The 23,968-nt window shown below is 38.3% G+C and overlaps 1 protein-coding gene across 1 annotated transcript in view; it reads left to right on the forward strand.

Moving 5' to 3' along the window:
* Positions 1-23,968, forward strand: part of KIAA1598 (KIAA1598 ortholog) — a 91,721-nt gene that overhangs the window by 30,980 nt on the left and 36,773 nt on the right. Inside the window, 8 exon segments of the mRNA XM_010859278.1 lie at positions 1,263-1,360; positions 3,291-3,372; positions 8,240-8,334; positions 12,739-12,885; positions 15,635-15,788; positions 17,592-17,659; positions 17,662-17,696; positions 22,344-22,426. Of these exon segments, the coding sequence (XP_010857580.1) occupies positions 1,263-1,360; positions 3,291-3,372; positions 8,240-8,334; positions 12,739-12,885; positions 15,635-15,788; positions 17,592-17,659; positions 17,662-17,696; positions 22,344-22,426 (762 nt within the window).

The raw sequence follows: 23,968 nt of genomic DNA on the forward strand, positions 1-23,968 counted from the left end.
AACTCTTTGTGATGCCATGGGCTGACCACAGCCCACCAGGCTTCTCTGTCCATGGGCTTTCCCAGGGAAGAATACTGGAGTGGGTTGCCATTTCGTCCTCCAAGGGATCTTCCTGACCCTGTAATCAAACCTGCGTCTCCTGCATCTCCTACCTTGGCAGGGAGATTCCTTAACCACTGAGCCACCTGGGAAGCCCCTCTTACCCTCTCACCTAAGAAAAAATTGTATTTATGTTGGCAGGAACCGGGAGAGGAAGTTTAAAGGCTTTCCTTTTGTTTCTATTTCTCCCTTCTGTTAGATCTTGAATAGTATGGTTTCTGATTCTTTTTCAAGATTAGTCTGGCAGTGGAGAAAGTGGTTTTGAAATAAGTCTCTTGAGAACCCCTTCATTAATCTGGGTTCATGTAAAAAGTTTGATTTAATTTATTAGTAAATAACCACAAAGAGCATTTCTTATTGTCCTTGGAGAAGGGTAAGAAATTAAAATCACTTAAAAGCTAAGTGGCAAAACTATGTGGGCCTGGGTATAAATTTAAGTACTGTGCTAGTCCATGTATTTTTTTTTTTTTAACATTTGAGTGGTAGAAGTAACTTTAATATAACACCAGAAGCTTTTGCACTTATAGTGCCTAATATTTTCACTCTAGTAACAGTTTTCAGTTAATCTCAATAATATGAAATATGAAATAAATTAAGAAACAAAACACCCACAACTCTGGAGAGAAAATTATTAGAATTAACCCTTTTTCAAATAGGTTATATTTTGAGTCAGTTCAAATAATATTTAAGGGCTATAAATTGGCAGCACGTCAGGGTTTTTTCCTTTAAATCAAAATCTCCAAATTGTTAGCTGCCCCATTTGTTTGTATTGCATTGTGACAAGAGCCCTTGGCCATTATAAAATAAAAAAGAAATTAGTACAATGCCTTAATTTGTTTTGCTAAAAGCTTAAAAAATCCTACTTCTAAAATGCCAGACAGTTTGTAGAATATAGGTTTGGTAGAATATAGGTTTGATACAATGCAGAGAAAACATAATCTAGTACATTTAACATAGAATGCCTGATAGAAAATTTAAGGAACATAGCTATATTAAGGGAGGGGAACAAGTGAAATTTCCATTGTCTTCTGCTGCTTCCTTTTCCTTCTAATTGTTGAAAACCTTTGACAGTAAACTGCTCATGGACTGGTATTTTCAATTCTTCTGACAAGATTGATTTCTTCTTTTAAAAATAAGTCTTTATTTTTTCTTTAAAAATGCAGAACTTCGAGATCAAATTGTATCTGTTCAGGAGGAAAAGAAGATATTAGCCATCGAACTGGAAAATCTCAAGAGCAGACTTGTAGAAGTAACAGAAGAAGTATGTATCTTTGGCCTGAAAGGCAGGACCTTTAGTGCTTTGAGATGCTTGGGGACAGGCTGCATCAAAACCTTGCTGTTGGAAGCTTATTTCTGACACGAGAACCATGTACTACCAATTTTAATCTTCTCTTGTCCCCACTATTCCAGACCTACAAAAAGGTATAGAAAATAAGATCATAAGTATTCATGGGCCCACTCTGTAGCTCAAGAAATAATGCACTAAAATAGCATCGAAGTGTTTCCTGTTATCCCGCGTGTTTCACTGTTTGCAGATTTGTGACAATGATACCTGCATCTGAAATCACACACTGTTGCTTCTGGTGAAGAATGATTTTGCTTCTCTAGTTGAGGGCAAACTCAGTAGAGAAAGGCTCTCCTCCTCTGTACCTCCCAACATAGGCATATATAGTAGATGGTAGAATGGGTTCAAGTAGGTATTTGGAGAATCTTTTTATTTTTTCTTCTGAATTGTCTGTGAAAGCAAGAGCATGTACTTAGCCTTCTTTGCACGTGGCTTGAATCTGCCTTTGCAGTCTCGATGTAATTTGTGTCAGTGGTTCTGAGTCTGTAGCCCAAGGTTTCTCAACTGATGTATTATAGCACCTTGATATCTTGCCAGTGATCAAGTGTCCCAGGGTATTGGTCCCTTCAGTGAGCAGCCTCATCCAGTTCCCATACACATATTCTTAAGGACCAGAATGTGAAAAAGGTTGGGAAGCAGTGCCCATCTACCTACCAGCCTCAGTTACTGTTTCAGTAAGTGTGAGTGGGAAGAAGGACAAAGATATTTTGGAAGCACTGAGCAGGGTATACCAGTTACTAATTTAAACAGAAAGCAACAGTATACTTTGTACTAAAAGAGACCAGTTCACAGACTCTCTGGAAGTGCTGATGGATTCAGGGGCCCTTTCAGGACCATCATCTTAGCTTGTTTCTTGAGTGTTATCATAGGAGAGAAAGACGTTTTGATGCATTCCATTTCTCAGTTATAATTATTTATTGATGATTCTCTTCCCTCCCACTTAGAGGTATTATTGGAAGCCATTTCAGAAGTTAGTTTTTTTTATGATTATTTCAGACATCTGAAAAGTATAAAAAACAAAGTAATGAACATCCATATGCTGACTACACAGTTCAGTATATAAAACATTAACATATTATTGAAACCCATGTGTATCTCTCCCTGAGTGCTTTCTCCTGACTCCCTGCCCTGTTTCTCCAAGCAACCATTATTCTGAACTTGGTTTTTATGATTTCAGTGATTACATTTACATATCTACTACAATGACTAGTATTTTGAATGTTTTTAACTGTATAAACTTGCTTCTTAAATTCAACATAATGCTTTTGAGATCTGTCCACTTCCTATATGTAACTTTACATTCTTTTTTTAGAACTCTACTATGATAGTCTCTTTTCCTGTGATGCCAAAAATTATTTCAGAAATTGAAGTTTTTTGGGGGGAGGTTTTCATATGTATTTTATTTAAGTCAAAGGTCAAAGCATTTTTTATTAAAAAAAAAATCTGTGTATGTTTTACGTAAGCCAAATGTCATCAAAGTGTTAAATGAATGCCAAAATTTAATATTATATATCTGATTAAATGATTCAGGTATTTTTTGGGTGCAGTCTAGTTGGATTTTTCCTTTTGAAATGTCAATCATTTACGTTGGATGACTAGAACATTGCCATATTTAAGGAGCAGTGCTAATGCTATTTGGAATATGTAAAGTTCCAGGTATATATCCTAAATTAAATAGACACTTTGAGGCTATAAAAACGCTTTAATAAAAGCCTAACACAGTGAAGGCAATGACTGCTTTAGTGTAGCATCGGGTTGAAAATTGAACAGTAGTTTAAGTCGCCCATCATCATGTCATGTTTTACAATTTTGGATGTTTTCTCCTCTCACAATATCACATTTTTAGGTAAATAAAGTTAAACAAGAAAAAGATGTTTTGAATTTGGAAGTTCTTGAACAGAGGAAAGTCTTAGAAAAATGCAATAGAGGTATGTGTTTCTAGTCTTTTCTTTCTCAAATCTATAACTTACTTTGTGTCTATATATTTTGTATTATTTTATACCTGTGTCTAAAGAGTGTTGTAGCAAAAGTTTTCTATATTGTGTCTTCTTAACGTCTAGCAATGAGTCTCTCTCATTTCCTGTTCTTTTATCACCTAAGTTAGAGCCTGAGGAAATTTAAAAGAGCTTCTGCTTAAGGAATTCACAACCCACTCATTTTGAAACTTCAGACCTAAATCCTCTTTTGTCCTACATGTATCCTGGGACCATGGCCATATTGGTATTTATGTATCTGGTAGGGTTATCCAGTAAACCGCTCCTCAGTCCAGCAGTGATTGGGATATCTACATAAATACCTGCAACATTAGATGACAAAATTTTAAATTAAGAGGAAAAGGAAATAGTTTCATTAGTAATATCTAGATTCCATACACATATGTTAACATACAATATTTGTCTTTCTCTTTATGACTTACTTCACCCTGTACAATAGGCTCTGGTTTCATCCACCTCATTAGGACTACTAAAATGCATTCTTTTTTAAAGCTGAGTAGCTTTCCATTGTATATATGTACCAAAATTTCTGTGTCCATGCGCAGTGGAGATGCAGACACAGAGAACAGACTCATGGACGCAGTGTGGAAGGGGGCGCTGCTAAGTCACTTTGTTCATGTCTGACTCTGTGTGACCCTGTGGGCCATAGCCCGCCAGGCTCCTCTGTCCATGGGATTCTCCAGGCAAGAACACTGGAGTGGGTTACCATTTCCTTCTCCAGGGGATCTTCCCAATCCAGAGATCAAACCTGCATCTCTTATGTCTCCTGCATTAACAGGCAGTTTCTTTACCACTAGTGCCATATGAGAGTGGCATGGAAACATATACATTACCATATATAAAATATAGTCAGTGGGAATTTGCGGTGTGACATAGGGAGCTCAAGCCCGTGTTCTCTGACCACCTAGAGCAGTGGGATGGGGTGGGAGTTGGGCGGGAGTTTCAGGAGGGAGGGGACATATGTATGGCTGATTCATGTTGATGTATGGCAGAAACCAGCACAGTATTGTAAACAAATACATTGCAATAAAAAATTTTAAAAAAGAGGATATGGAAAATAGGACACAGGGAAAGTGAAAGTCTGTGTTCACATGCAAAGTGCCTCCTTGCTCCAAGTCCTTGCACATTTCCTACCTGTGTGCCTGAAGTCTGGCTGTGAGCTCCCTGGAAGCCAGAGCCAAGAGAGATTCATGATCTTTTCTGTGAATCACATAAAAATTTACTTCTTCGTCAGGAGAAGCAGACTTGGTCTCATGGCGAGAAGGAACTTTCTTCTAGAGAAAATTCTGTGTAATTTGATTTTATCATCCTAGTCATAAAGCATAGCATGTAATCTCATGGTGCTGTTTCTTATGTCTCCTGGTTTAGAACAAAGGAGTTATGCTAAAGTGCAAACATAATTCTCAAGGGGAGCAGGGCCTCTTAATGTGCTTTTTGTTCTGCTTTTTCCCCTCAGCCAATGTCTTTCCTAGTTCAGAAACTACAACTTGAAAAGGAAACCTTTCAGACCCAGGACCTTCCCTGTTGGTAGTGGTGGTGGTTATCTATCTTTGTGTCATTCATGAATTGAGATTCTTTTCTTTTTAATAAATGAACTTATAGCTAAGTGTGGGAGATGCACTAGGTTGTAACATTTCCTTTGCTCTTTGTGCATTTAAGAAGATATAAATGGTATAGAAGAATTTTCAGTTGTGATACACTATGCTATTAACAGGCTTCTACAAAGGGTAGTATGATGGCCCTTGCCTTCAGGGAGCCCCCTATCTAGGAAGAGAGAGAGATTATGTACATGAATACATGACTAGGACCAACCCAATTTATTTCAGAATCTAAGAGGACCAGGGCATGTGAAAATTCACTTTTTATCATAGTGTTCTGGTCATAGGAAAGAAAGTCAATTATCTTGCCTAGGACTTCTTTTTAAAAATAGGTTTGAGAATCATTTAGCTCTCAGGGACCTATAATTCACATCACAAACCACCATTTACATTGCTTCACTTGAGCAAGACTGTTAGTCTTTCCTCTGAGGAGGCGGTAGATTGACCGAGTACAAAGTTTGAAATTCTATGTCATTACACAGCAAACCAGTTCTTAGTCAGTTAAGACTGAAGTGCCCTGGAGGAACAGCTTGTGAAAGCAGCCATTAAGAGAGCCTTTTTAAAGCTTTTTATCGCTATGACTCAGCTCAGAGTTGAGAGTGCCTGGCCTGAATCTGATGGAGAGATCAATGTACTATCCACCCATGTGGTACCTACTTGGTGATGACGCCATCACTCCCTCTGTCCCATCTATATCATTATTTAACAAAATGTCAAAAAGTAGGAAAGAATTCATGTTGCTCCTATTTGACAGGATATTCCCTTTGAAGGTTTCTGCCCACAGGGATTCTTTAGTTCAAATCTCTGACTTTAGGTCTCTGCAGATCTAAAGCTGCTTCTTTTCTTTATAAACATGGATAACACTTTGAAACAACTAATACACACACACACACACACACACACACACACGTATACATTTTTCTTTCTTTTTATTCAGGTAACATACTTTTTTTGGTGGGAAGTATAAATGCATATTGGAAAAGGAAAAAAAAAATCTCAACTTTTATAGTCCAGGTATGAGCACTGTTAACATTTTAGTGTTTATTCTTCCAGGAGAGGAAAGGAGCGGAGGGACAATTTACAGGTAGGGGACTAAGAGGTACAAAGTATTATGTATAAGATAAGTTACAAGGATATGTTGTACAACACAGGGAATATAGCCAGTGTTTTATAACTGTAAATGGAGCATAACCTTTAAAAATTGTGAATCACTATACTGTACACCTGTAACATAATTTTGTGCATCAACTATCTTTCAATCAAAAGGCCTATATATACAGGTTAAATTGTTTGTTAAATATGTTTATAATGTATATGGAGTATAAAGAAAATACCAACAAAAAGGATAGTCTTTGTATCCATTGGTATTTTACAAGCCCCTGAACATCAATCTCTACTTGTATTTCTTCATTGAATTTTTATCATAGTTTTTATTTGTAGTTTTTCACATATGTATATATCTCTGAACAGCATATTATTTAATTTTGCATGAACTTGATATATATGCTGTCATTTTGCCTGTGTCCTTCTGCAGCTTTTTGCATTTGTGAGGTTCATCCATATTAAAGGGTTTTACTGTGGTATGTTTTTCTCTGCTGTATAATATTTCATTTATGTTTATACCAAAATTTGTTTATCTAGTATCCACTCCAGTACTCTTGCCTGGAAAATCCCATGGACGGAGGAGCCTGGTGGGCTGCAGTCCATGGGGTCGCTGAGGGTAGGACACCACTGAGTGACTTCAATTTCACTTTTCACTTTCATGCATTGGAGAAGGAAACGGCAACCCACTCCAGTGTTCTTGCCTGGAGAATCCCAGGGACAGAGGAGCCTGGTGGGCTGCCGTCTCTGGGGTCGCACAGAGTCGGACACGACTAAAGCGACTTAGCAGCAGCAGTATCCAGTTGGTGGATGTTTGAGTTTTTTCCAGTTTTTTGCTATTCCAAATCATCGTGTTATGAGAATTCTTACACATGTCTTCTGGTGCAAATATCAAAGAGTTTCACTAACGTACACACCAAATGTAATATTTTATCTTCGATTTCACTACATAATGCCAGATTATTTTTAAAGTAGGTCTGTAAGTTTATATGCCTGTTAACAGTGTGTTTGTTCTCACTGTTCTGTGCCCTGTCCAAACTTGATATAGCTATACTTTAAAATTTTTGGCAGTCACCTCTTTGGTGAATATAAAAAGATAGCTATGGTTTTACTTTCCATCTCCTTGGTTACTGATAAAGATGTTTGTTGGCCTTTTACATATTTCCTCCTCTGTGAAACTTTTATTGATGTGTTTTATATGTGGCTTTTAAGAAACAGAAATGAGCTCATTTTAAAGGTATGTCATGAAGGTCTTTCCCATTTAGGAAATATGCCTCTACAATATAATTTTTTATGTTTTTATGTTGGTTTCTACCATACAGCAGTGCACAACAGTGCATGCAAATCAATCATTCCCTCTTGAGCGTCCCTTTCCACTCCCATCCCACCCCTTTGGGTCATCACGGAGCACCAGGCTGGCCTCCTTGTGCTATCCAGCGACTTCCCACTGGTTATCTGTTTTACGCATGGTAGTGTATATATGTCAACGCTGCCTTCTCAATTCATCCGACGCTGTCCTTCCCCCGCTGTGTCCCATCATCTGTTCTCTATGTCTGCATCTCCATTCTTCCCCTGAAAATATGTTCATCAGTACTGGTTTTCTGGATTCCGTTATCTATGCATGAATGAACAGTATTTGTTTTTCTCTTCTTCACTCTGTATAAAAGGCTCTAGGTTCATCCACCTCACTGCACCTCACTCAGTACAACGTAATCCTGTTGGCAGAATATTTCTTGTATATTTCTTTACTTACTGACCCCTCAATGTTAGGTCATCTAGATTGTTTCATTGTTTTCAGCAGTGATGCAGAGAACACCTTTACAATTAGATCTTTGTAGGTTCATGATTCATTCTCTTAGAAGAATAAATACATTTCTAAAAGTGGAATTGTTGAGTCAAAGGGTATAAATAGTTTTAGATTTTTGATTCACATTGCCAGGTTGGTCTCTGAAAAGGTGTTATCTAATTTATATTCCAGCCAGCAGTGAATGTAGGTGTTTTGTATGCCTGAATAAGGAATCTTTTCGATGCTGGTTTTTTCATCCATTTGCCTAATAATCTGTGTGGCCTATTGTCCATTTTCTTTTCCTTGTCTTCTTAAGTGTCCATGCTAGCAGTAGAAGAGTATGAGGAAATGCAGGTGAACTTGGAGCTGGAGAAGGACCTTCGAAAGAAAGCAGAGTCATTTGCACAAGAGGTAAATGTCTTGCAGAGACCTCATTTTTTAGTTTTATATTTTAAAGAGCTTTGCAGATGACATATGAAAACATTTTTTGAGGTTGAACAAACACTTGTCACTCTGAATAAAGATCATCTGCTCTAGGGAGCTATTTTGAATAGTATCAAGTTCACTGAACTTGGTGTCAGAGATCTGGGTTTGCATTTTTCCATGTCATTCGGGTAGTAGTTGTTTGTTACTAGCAACTCTTAACCTCTTTGGGCTTCACTTTCACCATGGGTGATGATACCAACCTCACCAAGTGGATTGTAAAATCAAATGGCATGAGTCTTCATAAGAATTTTATAAACTAGAAAATGCTATACTGGGAAAATAAATTGTATTTAGGGATACCCATCCCATTACTTGTGATTTAAAGTCCGGTTTGAGTGCAGGACTTTTGTATGTTTCCAAAAGCCTTAAGAAACTGGGTTACATCTCAGTATACCATCTGAAAGAACATCATGGTCTTCAGTGACTGTTCAGAGCTCTCACTGTGTGCCTTGATTCTGCCACTTGCTGTGGAACATTGTCACACACGTTATACACCCATTATCTGAGCCTTTCCTCTCATGTTAGAGATGAGTTTTGAGCTTCTCATGCTCTGGGTTAACTTTGTTGACACGTGGTGGTTGGGTATTCCACGGCTCTGTGACTGGTTTCCAGGGAAATGAGGAGGCATCAGTTGGCTGAGCTGTAACAGCTTATGATGTGTTATGTGTTAACAGCTTATGATGTGATCTACATGAGATCTTCTCCATCAGGTATAAATATTTTGAATCTGTTTGCCTACTGTGGGTTCAAGGAAGGTAGCTAAGGAAATGTAAGCATTCTTAGGTGGAAGTACCCAAGGTATAGAAGGAAGACAAAGTGCAGGGTTATGGGAATGACATTTGAAGATCAGATGATGGTTTTGTGCAAGAGTTTTTCCATACTTGAAGGTAACTCTGGTAGCAATGAACCCTATAAAAGTTTAGTCTGAGAAGGTCTGATTTGAAATATTATGATTAAATTTATTCAGAGAGTTTAATGAAAGGTGAGTAAATATTTATTCTCTTATTTCTTGGAAGGAGGAAAAAGAATTGAAGTGTGTTAGAGCCCTTCAGAAAAATCTACAGCGTATAAATAATGGAGCTAAAGAAATAGTTGAGGGGAGAGAGAGTAGAGATAATGTGAAAATGCCTTCATTGCAAAACTGAAAATGTTGGCTGATTTTGACCTGCATGCAAGGGTCTTAATTTTGAGAGACATTTTCAGTTTGCATTTCTTGTTTGCAGAATGATGTTAGAATACAAAGCAGCTCAGAGAAAAACTTGAAGGCCATGTAATAACCGGATAGATGGAAGAAGTAAGATTCCTTTAAGAATGTAAAAATGAATTATTCATTCTGCCATGCAACCTGTAGTGCTTGGTGCAAACAGTACTGACAGGTTAATCCAGAATGAGGAGAGAGATGTTTGAGGAGGGAAAGCGAGAGCAGTGGTACTTACCCTGCTGGTGTGTGTGTGTGTACGCATGCACTAAGTCGCTCAGTCATGTCCGACTCTTAGTGACCCCATGGACTGTGCCCGCCAGGCTCCTCTGTCCATGGGATTTTCCAGGCAAGAGTAGTGGAGTGGGGTGCCATTTCCTCCTCCACACTGCTGGTAGCATAAGTATTTGCAACAGTGCTTGATGATTTTACAGTATCTAAGGCTTGGTCTACACAATAGTAAGAAGAAAAGACAAAACTGAATTAGAACTGGTATATCTTCCGTTTTACATGGTTTATAGATTCTCAGGTTTTCAACAGACAACTGCTGATAAAAGGTATCTGACTTGACTTAACTAGAGAAATACCACTTTTGCATTTTGTTCTTAGTGCATTCAGCAAATATCTTTCAAGCCAGACACTGTGTGAGTAGTGGAAATATAATGGTGAAGAAAGCAAATACGACTCCCGCCCTGTTGGAGTATTTAGTGTAGAGCCATAGAAATCATTTTTTAAAGTTAATTTAGGTCACCTTTTTTAACTACAAAAGGAAGATATATACCCTGTAAACATGCAAACAGTTTTCAAATGTGTAAATTAAAAATTGAATGTTTCTTCCTTCTATGTTTGTCCAATTAAAAAACCCAAAGCATGATCACTTACAAGGAGGGAACAGTCAGTTGTCCTCATAACTATGTTTTGTATTTCTTCAACATAATTTCAACTCTTGAAACCTTTCCTGTACTTTTTGAATGTATATTTTTTTGCTATTTAGTGTAGTTTTTCTTTCCTCTGTTTAAAGATGTGAATACTTTTTCAACATGTAGTCCTTATATACTGAGGGAATGTTACATAAATTTTGTTTTCAGACAACTGAGATGATAATATTTTAATGTTATTTTTGAAAGAATGAATTATATATTTATGACACTAAATTTTCTTGTCATTCTTTGAAGAGATGTAGGAAAATTTCTCTGAAATTCTGGTACCAATGTTATTATTTGTCTGATAAGGGACCCACTTAATAACGCTAACCAAGAAGTTCTTTCCATAGCTAAAAGCCAAATTCATTAGTGTTTGGTAACTGAATTTTCTTTAAATACATCTTTAGAAAAGGCATTATGTAGTGTTTTATTTTAGTACTTTAAAGTCTAGAAAAGGTGGTCTAATGACTAATATTTTTCAAGTTGCCATTGTTATTGAAAGGAACTTCTTTTCTGTATGTTCTTTTCATCTTATATTGCAATTTAGGGATTGTTACAGGGCTTTGCAAGAGAAATTCATGTTATTAACATCCCTAAGACACAGTCTTTGTTCTTTTCTCTCTAAAATAACAGTTGAAACAATTTATAATCATGTAAGTTGAGCAAGTTTTCCTGAGAGCTATAACTTTCCCCAAGAGAACCAGAGTACAGAGGAGCAGGGCAGGGAGAGTCATAAAGCCAGCCCTGGCATCAGTGGTCCTTGTGCCTGCATTGTCTGACTGCTGGGCCCTTCGCCTCTGCCCTGGTCAGCCCCCTGACTGCGTCCTCTCTGTCTTCCCCTGGACTCGGAGCACTTGGTGAAAGGCCTCACTTCCTGGGGAGCCAGAGAATCTCAGCTGTTTCAGTTGCATTTGTTGGCCTTTCATGTTGGCTGTGAGATATTGTCTAAGATACCAACACGGGACTCCAACCAATTGAGTTTTAAGAGGGGAAAATGTATAAAAAATAAATTACTGTAATATTATTATTCAATAGTAATCGGAAACAAATCATTTCAATTAGACTATTGGTCTCAATTTTAAGACACTATGATGGAATGTTGATGATGCTTCCCTAGCGCATAGATGCCTCCAGTCTCACTTTTCTCCAGCCCACACTCGTGCACTCATGGATACTTACTCATCCTCTGCTCCTATTCTTACACAGGCATCAGATGGAAGAAGAATGTAAATTTCACTTGCAAATGTTGCTGTACTATAAAATGGGCCTGATTTCAGAATTTGTAGAACATTTTGTGTTCAGACTCGCCCACTGGCTGCTTTGTGTAGCATATTAAGGAAAAGAAGTAATAGGTGAATAGGAAATAATGTTGCTTTCAACCGTGAAAAGTTGTGAAGATTAGGTTAAGAATATATGTAAATTGTTTAATAAAAGTCTCAGTTTGATTAATATACCTTTTTCCTTCTCCTCTTTACCCTCCTACTGTTAACTACTTTTGTCATGAGGAAAAGCTGATAGGTTTAAGACAAAAATCTTAGGTCTATTAAATAACCGAGAAAGAGATTAGCCAGATGGTGAAGAGCATGGGCCTGTAAATCAGACAGATTTGGGTTTAAATCCTGGGTTTTGCCACTCACTTGTGTCTTTGGGAAAGCTGATTAACCCCTCAGAGCCTCAGTTATCTTATTAGTAAAAGTGGGATAATAATAGTGTCTACTTGACAGTGGTGTTCTAGGGATTACATGATAAACTGCATGTAAAATGATTGCTGCCACACCTATCCTCTAGTCTTCAGTATGTTTTAGCTTCTCAAAGCAGATGAATTCACCTCACAGGGATCGATGTAAAGGATTAAAATAATGTGTAGAACATATTTAGTAGAATACTTGGCATAAGTTCTTGATATATATTAGCTGCTACTGCTAGTATTTATAAATTTTAAAGCAATAATAAAATAAAAGCTGCCGTATAGGACTAAACTACTGTATATATACTGTGCTGAGATGAAGGTAAAGGTTCTAAAGATTACATAAAAGTTATGAATGAAAACTTAGCATAGGACTCATTACTTCTAAAATCATCATACTACCATTCAGAAATTGCGTTTACCTTTTTAATGAAAACTCCACCTTTCCTTTTGCTCAAGTTTCCATTGAGGAGGCTTGTGAACATGAGTGGTATCTACATTTTTGTAATTAACTTTTGTAGATGTTTATAGAACAGAACAAGCTAAAGAGACAAAGCCACCTTCTACTACAGAGCTCTGCTCCTGACCGGCAGCTTTTGAACGCGTTAGATGAAAATGCAAAACTTGTCCAGCTCCTTGAAGAAGAGAGAATTCAGCATCAACAAAAGGTAACAGATTTTCTCCTGGGTTTTTAGTGCACACACATTCTTAAACTGAGAGGAGTTAGTCCAGAAGCTCATAGTTCCTTATTTTGCTTGAGTTACTAAGTCTTTCCAGTGTTTTCACCTTTTAGGAAAAAACTACCAAATGAACTTCTAGTACCCATCTAAGATTTATAGTGCGCTGTTGTAGGCTCTATTGTTGTTTAGTTGCTAAGTCATGTCTGACTCCTTTGTGAACTCGTGGACTGTAGACCACCAGGTTCCTTCTGTCCATGGGGTGGGATTTCCCAGGCAAGAATACTGGAATGGGTTGCCATTTCCTTCTCTAGGGGATCTTCTGACCCAGGATCAAACTCACATCTCCTGTGTTGGCAGATGGACTTTTTACCACTGAGCCACTAGTAGGGTTTATAGTGACTTTTAAACCGTCCAAAGGATCGGAAGAAGCGAGGCAGAGAGACAACTCAAAAAGAGCTTGAAGAATGCAATTTGGAAATCCATGAGTCAGTTGTGTTTTTGGAGAGTGCATACACTAGGAGAGTGTATTGTGATTGGTCTCAAAGAGCTTGTCGGAGGGGGGAAAAGTTCGTGTTAGTAGTAATTGTTTGCTTAGAGAAAACTTCTGATTTTGTAAACTTGCACAAATGTATATGTTTAAAGGCTTCCTAAGTGGTTATTTCAGTTTGTTTGAGTAGAGTTCTTCCAGCTGACACAGCCTACCTCTGTGTGCTCGGCAGAAAGGATAGTGATCATGGTGGGTGAGGAGGAGAGGCGGAGAGGAGGAGAGGCAAGCAGGTGGAACAAAGCCTTTCAAATTAAAGAAACCACTTAAGAAAAATGACATCAATATTCATGCTACTTACAGTGTCCCTAGTTGGTGAGGGAAAGGCTGTTAGCTGCCATATGTTAGCACCTGTGGAAGTCTCTTTAAGCAACACTGTTGACATTTAATCCTTGGATGTTCCTGGAGTTCTTACCAAGTTGGTTGTGAGGTAAATTTTTTTTCCTTCAATAAGAAATGTTGGCATATATGTAGGGAAGCTCTAAATGAATACATGGTAATAGTGCTTGGCTCTGGGAAAGTGCCCTGGGGGATAGGATGGAAGGGACTTTTTTTTTTGTCCCCATATGCAGGAATTACCTTTTCAAATAAAGAGAATGAAAGAATGTTTATTTTTATTTAGCTTACTACTAGAATCTTCTGATTTGAAATAAGCTCTACTACCTGTTTTAGTCGCTAAGTCATGTCTACCTGTTTGTAACCCCATGAACTGTAGCACGCCAGGCTCCTCTGTCCATGGGGTTTCCCAGGCAAGGATACTGCAGTGGGTTTGGGTTGCCATTTCCCTCTCCAGAGGCTCTTCCTGACCCAGAGATGGAACTCAAGCCTCCTGCACTGCAGGTGGATTCTCTACTGCTGAGCCACCCGGGAAGCCCTCTTCTACATGTAGTTACCTCCTTAAATAATGCGTGCCGAGAACCGAGTAAATTATATTGAGGATGGGACTAAATTGCTGGGTGTATACCTTGTTGGGGTAGGGTACTGAAGAGTATTTATAAGTTATAAATGAAATTAGAGCAATCAGTACTTCTAAACCTATTTTACTGTACTGTTATTCTGGATAATCTTTCAGGTTCGTGGTTGGAAAATATTTCTTACCTGTCTGTAAGTTCACTTGCAAATTCAGCAATCTTTAAAACACAAATGTGTTGTTTTTATTATTATAATAAGGAAATCTTAAAAATACAGAAAAAGCTAAAGCAGAAAACTAAGATTAATTAAAAATTCCATATTTTGGTGCATATCCAAACTTTATGTAAATATATAGTTTTATGAATATAGTTTAAATGGGATCATTGCAAGCATATTGTTCTACAACCTGTTTTTTTTCCATTGGTAATATATTAATATCTTTCTATGTCAGTGTATAGCGAGGTATGTGGTTTAAAATTTTTGCATAGTATTGATATTTCACTTAATTAACACTGTAATTTATTAAATCAATAATATTGGTGGACACGTAGCTTATTTCCAAAATTTCCTTGTTGCAGAGAATGCTCTAATGAATGTATTTGAACACCTGTCTACTTCTCTAAAACAAATTCTAGAAGTAATATTACTGAATCAAAGGGACTTTCCTTCCTTTTCTTTTTTTTTATGGTTTTTGTTGTTACCAAATTGTCTCACCAGGACTCCTTTTAATATTACCTGAGTTCTTCTTTTGGAATGGGCATAGAAGTGTTAATCTGTTTTAAATGAATTTTTTACTTATATGAATATTAAAAACTAAATTTTCTGGGATGTAAGTCTCCAATAAATTTATATGAATCACATTACTGATAATATAAGTATTATCTGTGGTGGTAGTGGTGATGGTTTACTTGCTAAGTCGTGTCCAACTCTTGGGACTCCATGGACTGTAGCCTGTCAGGTTCCTCTGTCTATGGAATTTCCCAGGCAAGAATTCTAGAGTAGATTGCCATTTCCTTTTCCAGGGAATCTTCCTGACCCAGGGATCGAACCCACGCCTTCTGTATTGTAGGCAGTCTCCTACATTGCAGGCAGATTCTTTACCAACAAGCCACCAGGGAAGGCCCAGTATTATCTGTATCCCAGGATTGGTGTGATTAAAATGAATTGGAATCTCTTTGCTCTGAAATGCAAAGTAAAAGAGAAATGTTTGTTTTTCCCCTTGTTTTCCTTGACAAAGGAAAAACTATTATCACTGTATAAAAGTCTATTTATAATTTATAGGTCAAAGAACTAGAAGAGCAACTACAGAATGAAACTTTCCACAAGGAGATACACAGTCTCAAACAGCAACTGGAGCTTCTCGAAGAAGATAAAAAAGAACTGGAATTGAAATACCAGAATTCTGAGGAGAAAGCTAGAAATTTAAAGCATTCCGGTAAAAACATTGAGTAGGCTATTATGTCTTAGTATTAAAATGTGAATCTTTCATGGCTAGTACATTTACTGAATGCTCTGAATTCTATAGAAAAATTCAAGCTTTCTTTTAAATTCCCTCATTTCTGACTATTGTAGTTAAGTAGAACGATCACTGTAATGAGATGATTCACAAATATTTAGACTTACTTTTTGGACTCAGAGCTTTTATGAGCATCACATACAGAATTAAGAGACAGAGATACAATTAATATGGGAAGACCAAAACTTCAGCATTTCTCAGGGATTCAGAGATGAGTGTTCATTGAGTACTTATTTTGTCCATTTTAGGGTTTATTTTTAAAAAGTAGCTTTTCAGGTTCATACTACCTTTATCTTCGATGTCTAATTATACACATGAAATAATGCTTTCAATATCACGCCTATCAATAAAATGGGGTACAGTATGTATATTAAATGGAAAAACCTTTAAAACACCAGGGGGTACTTAAATGATGTATTCATTCAGGTCTAGAAGGCTTAACAGGAATGTGTGAGTTAGATTACTACACAGGGATAAATAATAAGTTTCTGTTGGAAAGTAAGTAATTTAAGGAGTCAGGTTGTTCCCTTTATAACAGCTTCAATATTCATTTCAGATATTTTTGGTTAATTTTATACTAGAATTTTGAAATCTGTACAGAAGAATCAAGTAGGCTTTTTTTTTCTTTAAAAAATATTCAGTGCTTTCTAATCCACAATGAAAATGAACTACAATTTATTTTTTTAAATTTATCTAAAATTAAAAAGTAGTTCATTCTTTTTGTCTGCTGTGTATATGCTCAGCCATACCCAGTACCCTGGGGTGCTGTAAGAAATATAGAAGAAAAGAAACCATACTTTATTGTCCACGAGGATATCAGATTCCCTTTAGAGAAATAGACACATGTATATGAAATGACTAGAGAATACTCGGTGTTGGAGAACCTAGCCTACCCTGCTTATTTAAGTGCTGGCAATAAAAACAAATGGACAGGTCATTGGAGTACAATTAGTCATGGAAAGTAGAATGACTGCATAGAGGGAGAGCTTTTCCTGAGAACAGTACCTGTAGCCCATGAGAGCTCAATTAGAGGTATTCACATCTGTGCTATAAATTTAAATTGAGTTTTCTGGCAGTCAGGAACTATGTCTTAAACAGCACCAAGCACAGGCTCTTTTCACATTGTTGGAGCTTAGTAAGTACTTGTTTTATTAATGGCTTGAATGAATTGAATGAATAAATTGTATTTCCAGAATGCTTTTCAAAAGAACAAAAAGTTTCTGAGTTAGACATTTGAGAGTCTGAGTCTGGTTAAAATGATGAACTCTAGGATTTGCAGCTTTGAAGGAGATTAAGTGGAGGAGGAAAGTATGCTATTAAAATTCATTACTAAATGTCATCTTTAAAATTAATTCAATTCTTGGTCTATACACTTTAAAAGTCAAATATTAACAATTTCCTAGTGTTTGGGTGGCATATTCCATTCTTAACAAATATTTCTTCAGCCTACTCAGTCCTTACTTCCCACCCATCCAGCCATTGTCTTGATTTTTTTTCCTTTTCCATAGTTTGTACATATAGCAAACACATGGTAATTTTTTGGTAATGTGTATAAGGTCTCTCTCACTGATGATAAAAAGTTTAAAAGGTTCTGCAGCTTCCTACTGGAATTTCTAACTTTGCCCTAGTAAAAGAATGTGATTTTGAACAGGTGGTTTTTGTATATAAGGTGCTAAGTTGCTTATTTCATCTATTTTTTCTGAATGCTTGCTCTCTGTGCAGTTGATGAACTCCAGAAACGGGTGAACCAGTCTGAGAATTCAGTACCTCCGCCACCACCTCCTCCCCCCCCCAACCTCCTCCCCCTCCTCCCCCCAATCCTATCCGGTAAGCACATCCAGGAAGATGGCTCTACATCAACTGTTAGTCCTTGTCAGAGAAACTGAAGTTTATGTTATTGGTATCCTTTTTAAAAAATACTGGTTTAGAATGCATCATTAGACACGGGTAAAGTGTTTGAAAGATATTAGCAGGTGTTTCAGAGAATTTTCTGAAGGCCAGTGTATCATTCCCTTCTTATAATATATTGTTGTTGTTTAGCTGCTAAGTTGTATCCAACTGCAACCCCATGGACTGTAGCCCTCTAGGCTCCTCTGTTCATGGAATTTCCCAGGCAGGAAACTAGAGCAGGTTGCCATTTCCTTCTCCAAGGGATCTTCCCAACCCAGGGATCAACCATCTCCTGGTGGATTTTTTTTTTTTTTTAACCACTGAGCCACCAGGGAAGCCCATCTCTTGTAATATATTTAGGGTCTTAATACCTGTTAAAGACATCTTGTGGCCTACAGGGTTCTTCTTATAGATATTCCGGTTTCATGTGGATGTTCCAAGCTGAGGAGCTAGACATAAAAAAACTTTTTTTGACACCTCAGTTTTAAACTTTCAGTCCATGTAATTGGGATTTTCTTTTACCTTTTAACCAGAAGATCAAGGAATTTTGAGCTTCTCCAGAATGTTTTTATGTTTTTCTCTCACTAATTTGAAAAGCTACAGTTTGTTATTTAAAAAAATAAAAATACTGAACTAATAAAAACCTTACAGCTCTTATTGTTGTAAACTAGTAATTAAACTAAAAGTATAATTATTTTTAACTCCTTAACCTCATATTTAAACCTTTAATAATGCTGAGTGAGTTACATTCCATTAAAAGAAATTATGTTTAAATTCTTGCAGCAGGAAATCACATATGCTGACAAAAATTTGCTTTTTCTGAGCCAGAGGTCACTTGATGCCAAGGAGCCTGAGCTAAGCACAATACACCCCAGGACATCTTGAGTCAAATTCTGCCTCTTTTGTGGTTCTTCAGTCTACCATCCATGTACATAAGACAACCTACCTGCTGTGTGACAGTTTACCTCCTCATTTTATGCTGTTAACCACTTGTGTGTAATTTATTCTTGATCAAATGAAATTTAAAGTTTTGCTAGAGTTTTACCTTTCATTAACTCATGTGATTTGTTTAATCCGCTCACACAGAGAGTCCATTTATTCATACTTTGTACCTTTGCAGATCCATCTCAATAGAATGAGTAGCATGGTCCTCCCACATGACCATGAAAATGGAACTCTGCCTTTTAAAAAGATTCTCATTAGTTTTCCTTACTGAGTAGGGTATGACATAATCCACTTTAAGCCATTGAAGTAGTTAAGGCAAAATAATTTTTACACGTGATCGATCCAAGAGTCAATTGAAAGAATTTCAGGTATTTTTAAATTCTTTCTCTCCTGGGTCGCTAAAGCTGTAGGAGATATTCTGAATTTGACATTTAAAATAGGAAATTCATCACTTTGATCTTTCGCTAAGGTCTAGAATTTTGAGCTTGATAAGAAAGATCACTTGTGTCTGTGAGGAGAGGGAACTATTAAAAAACGATTATAATCCTACTGTTGGCCTTTAAGTTTTAGTCTCTGAAATCTTGAGAGCCCTTCAAATTAAAAGTAAACTATAACCTAAATAGAGCGTTTTCTCAAAGAGCACCCTATGGTTATATTGAGAAATGAAACCAGAATGCCGAGTATGTGTGTCTAAAACAGGAACTCTTGTAAGGCCCATTACAGAAAATTTTTGTTGAATAACATGAATGATTTTTCTTTTAAGATGAATTTAAATAGTATAAGACAAAGACATAATTTCTCAGTAGAAAGAGATTTTTATTTTTTGATAAGGAGTATTTTCTTGTCAAATATATTTGCATGTGTATTGAGTTTCACAAGGTTTTCCAACGTTATTCCTGAGCTGTGTTTTAAGATGATGTAGGTCCTGGATAGAAGTGAAACTGGGAAGAAACGACTAGGGCCTGTGGCTTCTTTGAGGGGCTTTACTGGGCCCTCCACCCCTTCGTCCCACTTTCTGCTCATTTGACCAGGAGGACGGTTAGGAGACAGATAAGAGAGGAAGAAAGCATACCTTGGTCATTTTGTAGCAGCCAAATGAAAGGGTAGGCTCATGGGAAAAGAGTAGGGTGTATTGGTGTATAGGGTTATAGGGTTCTCCAGAGAAATAGAAGCAGTGGGGGATGGTGTACATGTGTACATATACATCGTATACATAAAAAGAGAAAGTAGCCTGAGTAATTGGTTCACGTGACTGTGGAGGCTGACCAGTCCCAGGATCTGCAGATAAATCAGCAAGCTGGAGACTAAGGAGAGCCTGCAGTGTAGTTTCAGTCCGAAGATCAGCAGGCTGGAGACCCGGGAAGAGGAAGTGTTTCCGTTTTCATGACTTAGAAGGCAAGAGAGAGCAGATGTCCTAGTTTCAACGCAGGAGAAATTTTATCTTACTTAGGGGTGCATGCTGAGTAGCTTCAGTCATGTCTGTCTCTACGACCCTGTGGACCATAGCCTACCAGGCTCCTCTGTCCGTGGGATTCTCCAGGCGTGAATACTGGAGTGGGTTTCAAAATGCCGTCCTTCAGGGGCTCTTCCTGACCAGGGATTGAACCCGCGTCTCTTTCGTCTTCTGCATTGGCAGGCGAGTTCTTTACCACTAGCACCACCTGGGAATTCCCTTTATTTGGGGGAGGCTCACCCTTTTGTTGTATTCAAGCCTTCGACCAACTGACTGGGGCCTGTCCCACATGAGGGAGGACATTCCACTTTACTCAGGCTACCAATTAATTTTTTTTTAAGATTTTAACATATATGAACCATGTTTTAGTCTTTATTGAATTTGTTATAATATTGTTTCTGCTTTTATGTTCTGGTTTTTTGGCCAAGAGGCATGTGGGATCCCATAGACTTGCATTGGAAGGTGAGCTCTTAACCAGTGGACCACCAGGGAAGTCCCCAGGCTACCAGTTTAGATGTTACCAGAACCCTCACAGAAACACCCAGAATACAGTTGGGCCATGTATCTGAGTAGGCTTCCCTGGTGGCTCAGATGGTAAAGAATCTGCCTGCAGTGTAGGAGACCCATCTCCCACCCCTGGGTAGGAAGATTCCCTGGAGAAGGGAATGGCTACCCACTCCAGTATTCTTGCCTGGAGAACCTCATGGACAGAGATGCCTGGTGGGCTACAGTCCATTGGGTCACGAAGAGTCGGACACGATTGAGCGCGTGCACATGCGTGCGGGCGGACACACACACACACACACATGCACATCTCTGAGTACCCTATGACCCAGACCAGTTGACTCACAAAATTAACCATCAAAGTGGGTGTGACGAACACTAGAACAATTTCAAGATGAATATTTCCACCTGGAGCAGTTTTTGCTAGAGATTTGACTGGTCCCAGATGTCTTGTTCTGGTCTTCTTACCTGTCCTGTGAAACCCACGCTGTCTATTTTCTCTTTAGTCTTAGCACCAGCTTGTCGGATAGTTCTTTATAATAGTACAGATGACTTTCTTGTGGACACCGCACCAGTCTTCAACTTGTACTTCCAACGTACAGAACATTTAAAGCTCACACTTTCTCTCATCCACTTAAGTGGTTTACAAGAAAGGACATCTATTCTCATTCATTTATGTAAATATATACAACTGTGCTGAGCAGTACAAATAACTTCTTGCTCTGTAATCTTTTTGTACAGTAATACACATTCCCAAAACTTCCTCTCAGAATCAGAGGTGGGGTGGTTATGGTGTCGTGAGAGATTAAAGGGAGGTCTCGGACTAGTGAGAGGCTCCCAACTAGTGACAGCCCCTGCCTCCATGCAGCCTATCCTGCTTTGGAATGTTAACAAGGAGACCCTGTATTCTCCTGCCTTTTAGTTGACAGAATGGAAAAAAGTAAATTTTACATTATTTCCTTCCTCCCCTTGAGTCCTTTCATTACCTTAAAAGTTTTTTTTTTTTTTTGCCTACGTATATATCCCTAAACTACTTTAAATACTTATCCAGTCTGTTACCTGTTTCTAAATTTTAAATATGGATATTGAAAGATTTTCTGTATCTATTTTACTTTTTAGATGTCTCTGCATCATATTAATAATAATGTTAGCAGCCTCCTTCTTCCAGTAATTGGACGTCTTCCCTGGTGGCTCAGATAGTAAAACGTCTGCCTGCAATGCGGGAGACCCGGGTTGGTTGGGAAGATCCCCTGGAGAAGGAAATGGCAACCCACTCCAGTACTCTTGCCTGGAAAATTCCATGGACCGAGGAGCCTGGTAGGCTCCTAGGTACAGTCCATGGGGTTGCAAAGAGTTGGACACGAGTGAGCGACTTCACTTTCTTTCTTTCACTTTAGCAGCCTCCTTCTTCCAGTAATTCATTTGGTTTTACACAGGAAAGAGATAGGACATCTTTCTCTTTCTTACAGTGATGAAAAATTTCACAATTTATTAAAAATGTAAGTAGGCTACTTATACTATTATACCACTATTAAGTAGTAGGCTACTTAAATTCTAGTTCTATATTCAAATACTTAGAGAAGAGTTGGATTTTTAATAATTATTTGGAACCTGTACCTTCTATTTCTTGGCTGTTAAGGCATCTGCTAATCTCCTGTCAATCTTTTTTCTTTCTCCCAAAGATCACTCATGTCCATGATCCGGAAGCGATCCCACTCCAGCAGCGGCGGTGCTAAGAAAGAAAAGGCGGCTCAACCAGAAACAAGTAATTCTAACCCACCCTCCAGGGTTCACTTTTTAAGTTGTTGATGACGTACAGTTTTTCAGCAATAGATGTACTTGTTGAGCTGTTTGACTATGAACAGATTGTTGGGGAGAAATGTGAACTTAACAACTATAAGAATAAGCCAAAGAACAGCCATTGCCTTCCTGTGGCTTACCATCTGGAGCAGATGGACACGTGTCACTGTGATGTGAGGGATGCTGGAAACGTGTTTTCACTAAGGGACGAGGTACTTTGGGGAGTAATTCCAGATGAGGGATTTGGGAAAAGACTTTTTACAGTTGATAGCAAGTGAACAGAGACTTTGTCAAGTATTTGCTATGTACCCTTCAGGGCTGTGTACTGGAGATACAAGATGTAGAGTCACATTTGAGTGGGGGAAGCAGGAAGTAGACCAATAATTACCAATTCAGTATATAATTGTTTAAATACATTTTTGAATCAGTACTGTGGAGGAGTGACTGTTGGTACTGACTTAAGAGGCTATAGAGGTAGACTGCTGGGTGTCAGCAAGTGAGTTTCAGCTGAGTAGTTGTGGATTTAGAAGGTCAAGGTATTTCAGGTAAAGTATAATAGATCACACAGAGGGGCAACAATTCAAAGGTTCGGAGTGGGCAAGGAGCTTGGCATATTAGGAAACTGAAAAAAAAAGTTGATATTTTTAGAACACTGGTGCAAGAGACGTCTGCTAGGTAGGCAGGACCAGATTCTAGAGGTGTGATCAAGATTTTGGTTCTTATTCTAAGGACAGTAGAAGTTTAAGCAGGAGTGTAACATGAGATGCATCTTTTATAAAAAAATCACACTGGCTACAGTGAGAGAACAGAGAGAAGACTGCCCAGGAATGACAGTGGATGAAGGGAGACTGCTGCGCTTTTCAGACAAACATCACCTGGGCTGAGATGAGGGTGGTAGCAGAGAGAGAAAGTAATGGAGAAAGTCAGGAGCTGTTCAGGGAAGTAACATTCACAGGACCCTGATTCTTTGGAGAGAGAGATGTTGAGGATAGGGAGAGATGGGAATGGAGAGAGAAGAGCTTTCCTGCTGAGCCAAGGCACCAGGTGGGTAGGTGGTGAGTCAGTGCTCAGAGCCGTGGGTGGTTTGATGTGTGGCCACGTTAAAACAAAAGCTTGAAATGCTAGGGCCGAATCTTGGTCCTTTATGCCTGAGAACCGTAGAACCCAAAGTAAACTCCGCAGTGTTTGCTCAACTCCCGTTACTTATAGAGCATGGTGGGTTTGCCTGGTTCAGGCCCAGATGAGTGGACACTTCCTGGCTCCCTTTCACTGCCTCTGGGTCTCCTAGCCCCACTCCAGCCATTTTCATACCTCTGCAGTGCAGTGTTCTCAGATCCCGGGTCTAACAAAGTTGTCCTTCATCTTAGCACATTTCTGTGCTGCCCTCTGAGGCAGAATAGAATCTAAAGCCCTGTGGTCTGCTTAGAGGTGGTTTTCTGCCTTTACTGTGTAGCCTCATTTCTCGTAGGGCTTTCCTGGTGGCTCAGGTGGTAAAGAATCCACCTGC

This window comes from Bison bison, unplaced genomic scaffold (assembly GCF_000754665.1).
Source record: "Bison bison bison isolate TAMUID 2011002044 unplaced genomic scaffold, Bison_UMD1.0 scf7180017864456, whole genome shotgun sequence".
NCBI lineage: Eukaryota > Metazoa > Chordata > Mammalia > Artiodactyla > Bovidae > Bison > Bison bison.